This window comes from Denticeps clupeoides, chromosome 3 (genome assembly GCF_900700375.1).
Source record: "Denticeps clupeoides chromosome 3, fDenClu1.1, whole genome shotgun sequence".
Lineage (NCBI taxonomy): Eukaryota > Metazoa > Chordata > Actinopteri > Clupeiformes > Denticipitidae > Denticeps > Denticeps clupeoides.
The window spans coordinates 6330407-6346430 of NC_041709.1; the positions used below are offsets into that span (position 1 = coordinate 6330407).

At 41.7% G+C, this 16024-nt stretch overlaps 1 protein-coding gene across 1 annotated transcript in view; it reads right to left on the minus strand.

Annotated features, from left to right (window-relative positions):
• Positions 1 to 16024, minus strand: part of fbn2a (fibrillin 2a) — a 61238-nt gene that overhangs the window by 42277 nt on the left and 2937 nt on the right. Inside the window, 5 exon segments of the mRNA XM_028971708.1 lie at positions 899 to 1051; positions 5847 to 5969; positions 9887 to 10012; positions 12460 to 12657; positions 14777 to 14872. Coding sequence (XP_028827541.1) covers positions 899 to 1051; positions 5847 to 5969; positions 9887 to 10012; positions 12460 to 12657; positions 14777 to 14872 — 696 coding nt within the window.

The window sequence follows — 16024 nt, forward strand, 5'->3', positions numbered from 1 at the left end:
TAAGATCTGTTAAAGTGTTAATTCATTAGCTGCTATGTCAGTAATTCAAAGTAAGTCAAAAGTTTTGACACACCTACTCTGGGATGGTTTTGGAGACTGAGATGGAACCTAAGATAAAGGACATTTTGAAGAATCCAATGCAAGAAACAAAAGTAGCTTCTTAAGATGCTCATTAACATGAGTGAAAGATCAAAAACCTTCACCCTAAATCTTCAGAAAACCATCTTGTCTAACCTCTTGCCTAACCGGTGGAGAGAAGCCAAGAGCGTGAAATGCTGCCATCACTGCTTTGGAGAGACTAAACTTTTTGTTAATATTATTCCAGTTAATTACATAACTTCACATAAGTTGTTTCACAGTCCTCTGTTTCAGCCTTCAGACAAATGAGTACGTGCATCCAAACCTTTAACTGGTAGTGTATCTTTATTCTTTTGGTTTGTTATGTTACTAAAATAGCGCAGAACTACAAACCGCAATAAAATATACACAATGGCATACCTCAGCCAATCTCATTAATCATTTCATTTATATTATTCTTGGTGCATTTTCCCCTTAATTCCTCCACTGTTGTGGTTGTGAACTTCAGAGGCATGACTAATCGATGCCATACAGAGCAGATGAAGAGGAAGTGTTCCAGTAATAATAACTTTGTAAATACAAATGGACAAGTTCCGAACAACTGCTGGTGATGAGGGTTGATCTGTCAGTGTTTCAACATTAGCAGAATTATTTACACTGTAAGAAACTTGTCCATGAATTTTATAAAGATCCTAAAAGAATCTGGTATCCAAACAACTTGAATCCAACCACGGTTAAAGTGTCTGAAGAAAGTTTAAGCAGGAAGATGTCTCTGTTTCTTTGATCAGGTGTAGTCGAGAGAGCTGGTGCTATAACTCACCTGTCCCCCTGAAGGGGCACATTTCGGGTATTGTCCCCTGACCCAAGCAACGGCCACCATCACAGCAGCACTGAACCATAGTGTAGGAGCCAGGAAGCTCATTTGCACAGCGGCCATTCACCACAGCAGTGAAACACTTGCCTGGATGCTTGTCTGAGACACATAAAAAAACACCAGTCACTGCAGCATCCATGACGAAACGAATAAGCAATAAATTCTGAGAATAATAGTACTGTCATTTGTCACATGTTCACTTAGTTTGTTAACCTATCTCACTTAGTTTGTTCAAATCTCTTCCCAAATATCTCTGAGAGAGATATATCCACTAATGGTTTTTGCTCCAGAAACAGAATCCACTCCATTTTCTAAACCCCTATATACATATAGCGAGAATAAATTGAAAATAAAGTGTAAAATAATTTATTTAAACCAATAATCTTGTCAATTAATACACTGAAGCAAACTGTCAAAAGAACAATTACACCCAGCGTTTACATTCTTGTGCAGCCTCATTGGTAATCGAATTACATTTGGAGGAATTATGATGCATTACCTGCTGTGATCTGACATGACCTTCCTTTCATTATGCAGCCATTTGCACTTTACACCATGCTGTGAAAATACAGGCTGAGCATTTAGCAAGTCTTTCCTGGGTAATGAAGTTAAAACTGAACTGTGAAATCTCTCAGAAGGTCTCTCTCAGAAATCTCTGCCGGAAGGTCAAGGAGTGGGCAGGCTCAAAAATAAATCCGTCTTATTAAACAAGAAATCTTGAAAACACCCAAATTAATAAGAATAAGAATACAGAGAAGCCATATTTCAAACATAAATCCAAATGGAAAGAGCAGGAGAGTGACGTCCGCTGCTGAAGTTTGTGTTTCTAATAGCCTCAGTGCTTATATCATGCAAGTGTGTCAGTTCACTTTCTGCCCTTCAAAGGCCCAGCCAGAGCAGGAAGTGACACTGACAGTCTTTGGAGAAAGAACAGCAGTGCTGCCTACACAAACATAACTCCATAACACAGTCAAATGAGATTACAAAGAGGAAGTCGCGGCGCAGCAGACAGTTGCTCACATGCAAAACCAATGCCTCCTGCAACATCATTAATCCACCTTTATTTTGGTTAATTACATCAAATAAACAGGGGTTACATACTGACCACAAATTCTGCCATGGCATGACTGATTTCATACCATAATATCATCTTATCACCATGCCACCTGAAATGTGAAATGCGAGATCCCTGTTTAATGACACATCTGCAGAAGAATTTCAAAGCACACAACCCCAAGCATGCCCAACTGGTTAGAATTATCAACATGATGTTAATGCATCTGGCCTCCCAAGTCGGTTCTACTGCTAATTAAGGTTTTTAAGTCCTAGCGAGCAGCTAATTAAGAGGATGAAACAAACATAAATGAGAACCGACTAGTTTACCAATGAGACAGCAGCATCCCTGATGGTTCCAATTAGCTTCTCAGGCTACACTGATATAGTGTTTATTCCAATTTCAAATTTTTGTATTTCGCATTTACTTTACTTTAAACACACTAACCTACAATAAACTGCTGGCAGGTTTGAAATTCTCATAAATTCTCAGGGTAAAAATAAACAATAATTCTATTTTGGATATCACCAGATTTTGACCAGCTTCCAGACTGAGCAACCGGCATGAATCAGTAGGTGAAAATATGCTTATAACTTTCATTAAAAATTCAGTGTAAAAATACAGTATGGAAAATCAACTGATTTTCCATCAGTTGAGTCATTGCCTAACCTAATTTTGTGTGCATGTCCTGTCTCTGGGTCATACTGGGCATGAGGTGCAGAGGACGAACATCAGGATAAAGGGATTTATTATAACAAAACACAATGAAAAGCAAATCCTGGCACAATGGCACAGTGTGTTAACTGACAGGAACAAAACCAACAATGTAAGGAAAGGGCCATGTCCACATTAATGCAGCAGCCACGTCTGTATGGCTGCTCTCTGCATTTAATCGATCCTGATCTCCCCTGCCCAATTAACCTCAAGTGGAAGCGATCAGGACCTGTTAATCAGGCGCATGTGCACACCACAGTGCATGAAATCCTTAACCCTTAGATCATTGACTCTTGGATTTAATATCTTTACAGTTGACCAAAATCAAACTAAATGAAAAAAAAAATCTCATAAAAATGTTTTCCTGGAAATGTGGTTTTAAGACGTGTGCCCCACCCCACACTGTGCCCAATGTACCAGTATGGACTCTGGCAGCCGCGACCCTGACTAGGCCTAATTGGTTATGGAAAATTATCGTTGTTGATCTTGCCATTATGTTATTCTTTGCTCAAATAATTTTTTTTTTGGTCATATGTCACTGTTTTTGGTGTTTAATCACTAGCGTAATCTACCCTTATGATGCATTGAAAGACATTCATAATGCATACCCAGAAAAGGTGTTCCGTAGAACAGCTTGGGTGAAAAGAAATCTACGAATTGATGCTGAAAGCATCCAAAATCAATAAGTCACTGCACAGGGGGAGCGTGAGGAGGTGGTCTACACATGCAAAGCTCCCTCCAAGATAAACACAGCACAGAGAACAGTGTTGTCTTATTGTTTGATGGTGGTGAGCTGGGGGAAGAGTTGAGATTGAGTTGGCAGGGTCCCTTGTCAGCCTTGTTTTTGGGGCCTCCTGATGTGTGCCAATGTGTTTGGCGCCTGTGTTTCCCTGCTGTATTTCCTGAGCTGGTTTTCATAGCAGTTACGCTAATAGGGGAAATGACATAAGTCGGCGGGATGAGAGATACAGTGTAGAGTGGAGTTTACATAAAAACGTGTTGAATGATCAGTGGAATAAGCTTATTTTCAATCTATTATACACACGATCTGTGACAAAATCACTATGGGTGCAGAAATACTCCAATTTTACATAAAGTATATATCATTGTGTGTCTTACATATCAGCATGAAAAAAATCCCAGAATTCATGTATTATTTGTCTTAATTAATTAACAAAAATGAAAAAATTCACTGATATTGGAATGAGAGCAGGCTGCATGTGAAATAACTGCTAATTTCATATTTAGTTGGGCATCAGTATAGCCCTATTAGCTGTGGATAACTTGTAGTACTTAGGGTTAGGTTTAAGTCCATGGCCTACTGTCTCCCTATGTGACAAAGTGATTGCCGACTAAACCTAGTATCTGGTGAGGCCGGACGTTCTTTGGGATGTTGTTGTGAGGTCTTTTGTGACCATTTGGGATGAGTGGTCGCTGCAGCCCGCCACTCCTGGGAAGGTTAAAAATTGTTCTATGTTTTTGCTGTTTGTGGATAATGCCTCTCTGATAGATATTAATGATTTTCTTTCTGATTTGTTCCTGAATTTCTTTGGACACAATAAAATGGCATGACGTCTCGCTTTTGATGAAATTGTGGTCTCTCCGGGTAAGAGAATGCGCAGAGAAGCCTTCAGCACATGTTCTGACATGAACATTCCCCCAGCAGCATAAAACTTCAGCAGGTCTGTAATTGCTGCAGACACTCTAATCCACATGAAAGCAGAAGGGTGGAAAGGGTTTTGTGGTGGAGGGTCTCAGTGACAGATTGTGGGGTAAAGTGTGTGAGCGGTGCGTTGGCATCAGGCAGCTACATTTTTAACATAGTTCAAAAACATTATTTACACAACACAACCTACATATCATCTCGGTTTGCTCCTATTTTTTTTACATTGATTTCTCAACTATTTCCACAGTCAGAATGTGCGTACATATGATCTTCATCTCTGTCATTTTAAAATTCTAAATCTATGAAACAGTGCCTTGTTCCAATCAGTGTTTGGAACATCAGAATAATTATTCAGTTCTTACAACAAACAGAAAAGGAAGAGGCCTATCAGTATAGCGTAAGTAGAAGAAGGCATCCCTCAAACACTAAGGACTGTTTTGTATGGAATTCAGCATTAATAATTATTTTGTTTTAATAAAATATAGCTCATGGTCAGTTGCCTTAATACATTAAAATTAGTGAAGCCATTCTAAAAAAAAAAAACCCAGATCATTCTGGTCATCTGCTAAACTCAAACCAGCTTGGAAAATGCCAACAGAATTAGTCTGAAAGGTGCACAGATGTTCTGAGGCAAGGGTTTACCAGTGTGGTTTTTCAGTTAAGAGGGGAAAAAATGGCCATCAGGATAAAGATATTCCTGCTTCTGTACAAGATTTCCTCTCTTCTGATGCCATGTAGGGCCCTTTAGGCCCACATGTATCCAAACCGAGCCATTTGTGGATAAAGGGTTAGGGCAAACCAAAAATGAACCTAGTTTTCAGAACCTATTTTCAAGGGTCAACTCAGAAACAAGGCACTAAGGAGTCAGCTGGCGGAGCGGCACCTGAAACAACAGCAGCCAAAAAGAGCAGAGATCTGTGCTCCACATTCGGGATCCCACCAGAGCCGAACCCATCGTCAGCTTTGATCAGTTCATACAGACCCACCAGTGTTTGGTGGTTTAGATGAAGCTGCTTCTCACTCACATGCACAATAGAGAGCCACTACTTTTAACAAACTGTCAAAAGTCATTCTTCATAACTAGGTTATAAGTGTTTTTCACGTATTAGGCACTTTAGACACGTAATCTAGACCATGACACTGACTACATCCTGGACTTCTCCAACCCTACAACTGTAGGACTTATCATTATATCCTCCCCAACCCTGCACTGACACCATTTGCAGGCTCACTCTACCCTGGAAGGGGGTCCCTCTCTGTATCACTCCTTCCCAACGTTTCTTCCTTTCTTTTTTCTCTCTCCTAGAGTTTTTTTTTGTGTGGAGTTTTAACTTGTGTGCAGAAGGGTCAAGTGTGGGGGTGTCAACTGTAGGGCCTGTCAAAGCCCATTGAGACATACTGTATGTGATTTTGGGCTATATAAGAAATAAATGTTGTTGTTGTTGTTGTTGATGACTTACCGTAGCAGTGCGTTCTGTCTGCGGACAGCACATAGCCAGAGGAACACACACAGGAAAAGCTGCCGGCAGAATTGACGCACTGTCCTCCATTACACACATGACCGATGGCACACTCATCCACATCTGGCCAAAAACAGAGCAGGTGTTACACACGTAATCTGTTTCATTTACCCACAACGGTAAATCAAAATGACTTAACTGAAATGAAACTATTAACTATTATTAATTGAACATATGAAATAGGTTTTTTTTACTTTAAAAACTGCACACTCATGATTGATTTAAACAACCTAACAAACTGTAAAAAGTATTTATGAATGCCTGTACAAATGCTGCGACAAAACAGCAATACCATCAGACACATTTATTTGTCTCTCCTTTCACAGGAATATCAGGAATATCAGGAGAATTGGCAGCATTGCTAAAAAAAAAACTCCATTACTCTGCCATCATTCTGCGTCTTTACCTCTGGAACAATGGCCTCAGTGTGATTTTTTTTTTTTTTTTTACGTAAATTACAGGCCTTCAGCATCGGCCTGCTGGGTTTCCCCCACAAGAGAAAGCGAGAGCATGCTGCAGAACACCAGGCGAGAGAACCTCATCCTTGTACCTTCTTTCATTGCCGATGTCATCAGCGAATGGCTTTTTCAATGGGATTATTCCACACGCAGGCGACGAGGTCACTATAATGGGATTTTGTTTGATTCAGTAGTAAAAAGTTACTGAAATATGAAAATTGAATTGGGCAGAAAATAAAATATATAATTGTGTGCATATCATATCTGGACAGGAATTTCCGAGCCAAAAGAGCGAAGAGGCTGTTATGTCCCGCACCCTGTAGCAGATTACAGCGCTCTGAGGAAACAGCATGTTTTTATCGTAGCAAGCGGCGCCTCTGCTTGTAATTAGCAGATGTGACAAGCTGTCGCTTGACAGACAAGCATAAAGACAATGAGATAATTGTGCACCATCATGTTGTGTGGGTGCTGGAAAATTGCTGCCCCGAAGCTAGACGTCTGAAACTTTCAGTGGGTGAAAGGAAACACAAGCTACAACATGTTAGCCATTAGCGAGAAATAGTGGTGCATAGGAGCTACAACAACATATGTACAATATTCAGTAGTGGTTTACAGTAGTCAAGTAGGAAAAAGAAAACGGGGGGGGGGGGGGGGGGGGGGGGGGTGAATTTTATTGTTTGTCAGACATATTTTGTGGAATTGTTGTGAAATCATGATTAATATCCGACTTACTCCCATCGATATTTTCACTCAAATATTGATGGGTGCGGTGCACTGTGATTTTAGTTTTCTCTCATGGCTACAGTCAAAGTTCCTCAGCTACATCTGATTCCTCCTCAATGAGATTAATTATGTTTTTATGGCGCTTGCACACGAATGCCAAATAGTCATAATTACTACTACATTTTACTACTAGACTTTGCAATTCATGTGGTCTTGTCCTTTTCATATAAAGACACATTAATACAAACTAGTTTTAAGACACACTTTTTTTTTTCTCCCTTAGTTTGTGGCGCCGCCTGGATGGATGGAAAACTTAGCATTTGCCTATGAAATCTGTTTTATTTCTTCCTAAATTCCATGCATTATGGAGTGCATGTGAGAAAAGAACAAATGCAATATGACAAAATCCCATTTAATCACTGTTCAATAAAAAATGCTTGGGCATTTACTGTTTGCATTTGTAAACCATTTTCATGTAAATAATATGTGCAGTTCATGCAAAGAACAATTTCACAATATTCTTCCTTGTATAAAATAAAAGTGCTTCACGTTTGAAGTCATCATTCAAACGTATCAAATAAATAAATATTGAGGAGACCTGGAGTAATAAAAATAAGTTGTGACCACTTGCATTATGTACTGGAACCATGATAATAAAATCACATTTTAAATCAGCTGATTTGTTCCCATGAGTTTGCTCAGAACCAATCGGGCAAGCGATGCGGATTCGACATTGACAGCCTCTTCGCCACAGCTGACTATGCGTTTACTAGGGATGTGTGTATTGATCCTACATATAAATTTTATTTATGTACCCCGTTCCAACTAAAAGTAAATGTGCCAGTGGAAATACTGCTGCTCACGCATCAACGTGACTCAGTGACGTCACAGAAACAGGCGGCCCCTGGGCGAGCACCAAACCCACCCGCCAGCAGCTCAGTAGCCAAGACAGACACCCAACGAACCCCCCCTCCCAGAAAATCTCATGGTGCCGCAGGACACACACCATTCAGTTCGACTTTCCGATCACATTTTTTCTTTTTATAAACTATCTGTATCGGATTTGGTATTGGACCAAAAAAGATATCAGTGGTATTATACAGTGTTTACATTGCATTTGTGTATGTGAATGTCCCAATTCAACAGGAAACACGTGTGGGTTGCAGGGGCCAGAAATGCTAATTGGATTCCACTTTATTTGTTGGATTCCGCGATTCCATCTGCCTTTTCTATGTCGCCGAAATCATAGCGCCCTTAATAGACCTATGCATTCATTGATAAAATAGCACAAGGGATGAAACTCGAGTACTGGGGGTATATCATGGTTATTTTTTAACAAGTTAACTGTAAATGGACATGACAACATAGCAACCTGGTGGGTGTATATTTTACCTGAACACGAAAGTGAGAGTGAAGTGGTTATCATTGTGAAGCACAGCACGCGGTCCTCTGCTTTTAACCCATCACCCTTGGTGAGCAGTGGGCAGCAGTGTGTGGGGACGGTGCTTTACTCAGTGGCACCTCAGTGGCACCTTGGGATTCGAACCGGCAACCCTCTGATTACAGGTTCGCTTCTTTACAGGTTAGGCTACCACAGCTTATTACGAGACAAATTACATCAGGTAATCGCAGAGTTCTGAAGAGTTGGGTGTCTTTCAACCAGTCGACAGACTTGCTCTGAAACCTAATGGTTATGCCCTGGATAATCATTCAACATTGTCCCCCTACTATGACACTCATTGCCAGTGGGATGAAATCTCCAATGTTCTCATGAACATTTTCTCAAAAAAGTTTTGCCGAAGTTTTGTGACACTAACTTGAGTTTCATTATTCTCTGCCTAAAAGTCATTTTGAGCAGTTACAACAGTACATGTGCAACTCAAAGGGGTGAATGACAGTGTGACGCTGTCTACTTAGTGTAAGGGATGAAAGGAGAAGCTTCTGGCAAAGCGAGTGTGGTTTGTCAGTTGGCTGATCCTCTCGGGTGTCAGAATGTGAATACGCCACAAGTGCTGTTGAGGTTTTCTGATAAGTTTACTGCAGGCCTCTGCCAAGGAACTTCAGAATTCAGCTGCATTGAGCTACAAACGGTTGCTTCTGACAGGCTGGTAGGTGTCCATTAAAAGCACAGGCATTAGCAATTAATGCTATAAACCAATACATAAGATATTCTGTTTGAACAACAAACGAAGGATGCAAGACAATGTTTTCACACTCATGATCAAGGATTAGGGGGCCGGATTGGGGCAGTGGTGGCCTTTGGTGCAGTGGTGGCCTAGCGGTTAAGGAAGCTGTCCCATAACCAAAAGGTTGCCGGTTCGAATCCCGATCTGCCAAGGTGCCACTGAGGTGTCACTGAGCAAAGCTCCGTCCCCACGCCTGTCATGGTTGCCCACTGCTCACTCAGGGTGATGGGTTAAATGCAGAGGACAAATTTCACTGTGTGCACCGTGTGCTGAGCTGCTGAGTGTCACATGTGACAATCACTTCACTTCACTTCATTATGTCCTACTTATTATTATTTTGCACAGCATAATTAATTTTGTTCATATTCCATTGCTTATAGCCCAGACGGTTATGTTCAATGCCCTGCCTCAACTTTATGCCGCTGAATACCTGTTACTTTACAACTTCTTCATTCGAATCCAACAAGCAATATGTGGAACTTTGTCCTGATGTTGACACAACCGCTATAGCAAGTACTCTCTGTAATAAAATGGCAAGTCTGATGCTACAAGTTACCATGTTTGAGACATAAAAACAAAAAAAAGTTGTCATCAGTTGTCTGGTGGCACTCACCCTCACACTTCTGCGTCCCCTCGTTAAGCCGATGTCCAGCCGGGCAGTTGCACTTGTACGAGCCCACTGTGTTTAAACACTTTCCCCCCTGGCACAAACCCGGTATGGCCTGGCACTCTTCGACATCTGGGCAAGCGTGCAGAACACATAAACCAAAACAGCTGCAATCAACACTGCATGAACTTAACATCTGCAATTACCCAATCACACAGACGCTAAGACAGAAATACGTCCAGAGAAAAAGTGAGAGTTCAAAACTGAACACTTGTCCCATGACAGAGGAAATGATTGTGGTCTGCAAATTGTATCTCTTTTGGCACTTTTACTTCACAAGCATTGCTATTACAGGCTCGATTTTACAGCTTTGGAAAGTTCTATCCAGCCACTTTTTTTTCAGGCTGCCTAGGAAATAAGACAAATGGAAAGTGAATTAAACAGATGTGGTAAATGTGAATCCCCTCCTAAATGGGTCCATTAGCAAACCTGACACTTCAAGGTGTCAATATTTACCAGTCCTTTTCTTATTCCACGTTGTGGTTATTTTTTATAATGGCGTGGCCTTTAACTCGTGTCTGTGAAACTCCTTTGTGCAGAATCCGGACCAGTGCTGTGGGCGAAGTCAGTTCCTGCAACCCAGTGTCAGGGAAGACGATTGCCTGAAGAAGGCTTTTCAGTGAAACCACTTAAAGAGGGAGCCGCTGCTCCACAGCGACAATATGGGCCAAGACAGAGGCAGCATTCATGGGGCTATATTATCCACCCAGCCCACACCCGTAGGGAAAAAGGGGCCCTTGTGCAACAGGCTGTTGCAGAAGGGTGGTGGAGAAATGAGACAAGAGGGAGGGACCAAGAGAGACAGACACATTACAATAACTAGGGTCAAATGCATGCATATTGAGTGTTTTCGATATCAGAAAGACAATCTGCTTTAAACTGGGTCAGGGTACTTAGATGGTGTATATAGTCCACCATCACAGTGTCAGACAGCTCATATTAAACCAGATCTCTCCCAGTGAAACAATGTTTTTCTTTTTGTATGTAATGAAGGATGGAGGAGAGGTGACGAATTAAATCAATTGAATGAAAAAACAGGGGAATTTTTCCCCCCTCACAAACAGGAAGGTTGAGGGTGCACTGTGGTCTGGAGTAATGAGTTATGCACTGAGTCACCCCGAAGCTGAACTAGACCAAAACAGTTTAATACAAACAGTGTAACTTAAGCACAATGACGCAATCTTACATTTAAACCAACTTACAAACGGGGACAAAATATGCATTGGGTATCAAATCCCTCATTTGAGCCCACACTGCAGCGCGGAGGCTAGTGACTCCTGGTCCATTACAAGGAAATATTTAACTCATCATTTCATTATCAAACAGGCCTGCAGTCCTGTGTGTTCTGTTCTGATGTAAAAAAAAAAAGCAGCATTGTGTCTGATTAATGCACACCTCAAGGTATTTTCCATATTTTGGTAGAACGTGCTCTGAGGACCGATTCAAACCTGAACAAACCACCTAGCTTCCTCTGCTGTTTGCGAGTTGCTCATTAAGCTATTCCAGATGCCCAATCGGTGCCAATTTCGGTGATAAGACTTGGCAACGGACACAAAGTGCCTCGATCTGCAGACATGCCTGTGCTAAATTGCTCCAGTATGCTGAGTGCAGCATGGCACGGTCCCCTTTCCAAACGTCCACTGGGTGCTATGTACACTGGAGGCAATTAATCGCTTTGGAAACCAATAATTGCCAAGCATCACAACCACGACTGGCATGAAGTACTGACCAAACATCTTATAAGCAAGCCAACTGGAAACGAAGATGAAAAGGTAAGAAGAATCATTATACCTTATAAAACAATGAGTGCTTCAGAGGCAACTCATCTGTAACCAGGTAACAGTAGACAGTGACTCTGTAACGCCAAAATATATACGTACTAACTTTGACCTATAATCTGATTATAGATCGTAGGTTTTTATAGAGGGGACATGATGACTCCAGTCATCCTTTCTACAACCAGGACTGACACCATGAGGACGCTCAGGACAGCCACGAGACCAAAAACAGGCCAAGCAAATGTGGCTGATTGTTACTGCAAATCTGCTTTTCTCTGCTGGCCTCCCACCACCACTGATCCCTCAAAGCACCAGTGGCACTGAGGTGCACGTCTGCCCGGTTTCCCGTTTGTCTGGCCTGTCTCAGCACGGCTGCATTACTGTGCCTGGCTGGCATACGCCTTCCTGTCCTGTCCTGTCTCTGTGAAAGCAGAGCTTTCAATACAAAATGGCTGCTCATCATCTTTGAGGGGCAAAATCCAAACAGCAAATACAAAATCTGAAACTGAATATATACTTAAATCATGTACTTTATTCTGGAAATTGAAACATATATCTCCCGTTTCAATAAAAAATAAATCATGTATTAATTTCACAGTCCGCTTCATTATCAAAGTAATGTTCTGCAGAATAAACATGTATAATGTATGAATGAGTAGTAATAATGCTTTTTTAGGGCCGTTCTAAAAATAAATATCAAAATGCAGAACTCATTTCAGGCTGTCAGACATTCTTTGATACCTTGACAAGCTCCAGTTCGTATGTTTGGGATGAAGCCTCGACGGCAGGGCTGAGGCTGTGATGGACACGTTTCACATGGGTGGCCCCAGGCTCGGCCCACGGTGGCGCAGCACAACGTCTTGGTGCAGACGATGCCGCTCACCTGACCCTGGCACATCTGGTTGTTGATCTGGGTGAAGCAGGGGCCTGTCCGGTAGTCTGAGAGATGGAACAGAAGCAGAAATGTATTCACATGTGCTACGAGAGGGTTTCCAGCCTACTTACTCAACTTCCATGCTCAACTTCGCCACTTCACCTGGTAGACCTGACTCCAGCGAATTCCCTAAATGTGGGAATCGCAACTGCATAATTTCTGCTAGTGGGGGACTGCATTCGCACTCTAAGGGCAGTGGTGGCCTAGCGGGTAAGAAAACGGACCCGTAATCAGTTCGAATCCTGACCCACCATGGTGCCACTGCGGTGCCACTGAGCAAAACACCGTCCCCTCACACTGCTCCCCGGGCGCCTTTCGTGAGTGCCCAACCCATCCCCCTGGGCATGGGTTAAATGCAGAGACCACATTTCACTGTGTGCACCGGGTGCTGTGCTGTGGTGTGTCACATGTGACAATTAATCAATTTTACTTTACATTATTTAGCATCAGATTTGTTTAAAATTCAAGCTATAAAGTTTGATACTATAAAATACACTTGCAAATAACATGCATTACCAAACTCTTTATATATAAGTTTACCAAGGCTGCTTCAACAAGGAGCTAATGTGCATAAGGTGAACAGGAAACGCAAGTGGTATTTGTCAAGTATGTTATTAAATGCCCACATTTAATAAAGTAGGTCATTATTACTTGAGAGTAACTCCTCGCTGTAGAATAGATTCTCATTTTATTTTGATTAGAGACTACATGTAGTCGCCTCGACTACATTAAGGTGTCATCACGGCTGCCACAAAAAAGAAAATGTGTGTGCCTCTTAGTCTGTTACAAATTATAAAGTAAATGGTAAATACATCTGCACCATAGCACGATGTTCCAACACTGGCTGTGTCAGATCAGGACTGCTTTTAAAACTGGGTTATAAACATTTACAGAAGATGGTCAGAAGCCAAATCAGGAGGAGCTATAATGGCAGAGTGTCATGCATACGGGATGTTCACAAGACCAACACTTACACTTAAACCTACCCGGAACAATATTTTTAATATATTTATATATAAATATATATATAAATATATTTCTTGCATCTTGAAGTGGCCCATTTTGAAGTGGTGGGTAATGGAAGTTTCATTCAATGCTGGAGAAATTAATATTCTTTACATACAGGCAATTTTACTATCAGTTTAGACCTTAACACACCAGATTAGTGAACAGTAAAAAATCTAATAAGGCACAATCACTGCATTGCCACACTATTACACAAAAGCAACTTCACATCATATACATCTATTCAAATATGTACATGTTCTTAACGCAAGCTTATAGCGCTAATGATTAGAAAGGCGCAGGCAGGAAGGACGCGACTCCAGGGAAACAGACAGGGATTTAATACGACAAGACGTGATGCATACAAGGCACGGAACCGGGTGACACACACTGGTGGCACACACTGACTAAAAACATGCAGTTACATTTACAAAACAGGCGAAACATCAGAACACGGAACATCAGGAAAACCTGTCCCGGAGTGCCATTCAGGCCAGGACAGAAATTATAATGCTGACCGCAGTATGACTCGTTGCTTCCCGCATTGATGCCATACTGGCAGTAATGACTCAGGCGAGTGCTTTGGACCTCATCAAAAGCCTTGATGACCAAGTTGCTCTTGAGTAGAGCAGCCTGTCCAGTCACTACTAATGCCTGGGAGGAAATGAGTCTGGCCTCTTGGCTGCAGGCTGGACAGCCCAAAGTCCCCTTCTTTGCGCTGCAACCCACCACTTCCCACCAGATCTACTGACACACGTGTCCTGCATTATACAAAAGAATAAGGCTTATATTTCAGCTTGTGATGCACAAACCCCTGAATCACCTTTTGTAGTGCATTTTGGTTACTTAGATCAGAATAGCTGGATATGAATATGGTACTGCATTCACCATGTTTTACCAGTCAATTTACCAGTGAGTTTGTTAATTAGTAGAAAGAGTGTATACTTGAATATCTTTTTAATTAAAAACAAGGACCTGTGACTTCACTCACGTGTCGTACTTCGCTCTCATCTACATTAGTCACTTCCTCTACACAGACGCGGAGAAACAGGGCCAGTCCATTCCACCAAACCCTGAGACATAACAGTGAGTCAGATCTTCCACAGGGGCTTTGCTTACCTCTCTCGCACTGAGGGCCGGTGAAGCCATACACACAGGCACACCTGTTAGGCCCGATGCAGCGTCCACCATTCTGGCACTTCTTCTCACAGAGAGCTGAAAGACAAGCCAGTAACTCAAACTGGTGGACATATATTCCAGCTAATATTCATGCATTAAAAATAGTGCAAATATGGTAAATGAACAGATTAAATGACAGCAGAAGCTCATTTCTACTGTCAGGGGCAGTGGTGGCCTAGCAGGAAAGGAAGTGGCCAAGGTGCCACTGAGCAAAGCACCGTCCCCACACACTGTCATGGCTGGCCACTGCTCACAAAGGCGATGGGTTAAATGCAGTGTTTCACAATGACACTCACTTCATTGTCACATTTGTTACAGCACGATGTCCCAGCATATCAAATTTGTCCCCTAGAGGGAAACTTTATTTCAAATGAACACAGCTACAGATCCTGTCATGAAACATTTCTACCTGTGCCAGATGAAAATGAAGACACAATATAAAAACTACGTAAATCATATTGAATGACCAAACCTCTAGATATTTACTAAGAACAAGAGCACACTGACACTAGGGGGGTTATTTGGAGGTGCTATACATGATTTTTAGGAGTGTTTTAATGTGTCGGATTCACCAGATTATCAATCAGAAACTGCTGCATATCTCTTTTATGCCGATAATAAAATACTGACAGGAAAGTATTCTTAATCTGTAAACTGGGATCATTTGTTGGCACCATTGAAGGAGTAGGGTATCTTTTCAGGTTAGTCTGAAAAGTCTTTTCTTATTCTTCTCAAAATGGACTGTTCCAAATTGAGTGGGGCTGCGCATGTTCAAACATCTGGAAGCGCCCTCAGATTTTCAGTAGAAATGAAGTACGTCTGAGCTCCATGGCTTTAGCACCGTCTCAGCACCATGCTGTGCCAATAGCCAAAATTATTTCTTCTCCTCGCCCAACCTCCCACTGTCATTTACTACAAGCATAAATTCAATGCACCACACTGATTTATTTTCCACACATGAGGGCGCAGGTCAGACAGGTTGAGCAAAAAGCCATGCCGCTCAGGCCTCGTCTTAAGCCGGTCACGACATTGCACACTGCATATCTACAAATGGAGCATTTACTCTATTTATTATAAAGATCCCACCATTACACAAGATCAATGTGGGGCAAATAAAGAGCTCTTCCCATGTTTTGCCAGTTCTGTTAGCCAATGTGGAACAATTATGAATTAATTAGCAATGTAAAG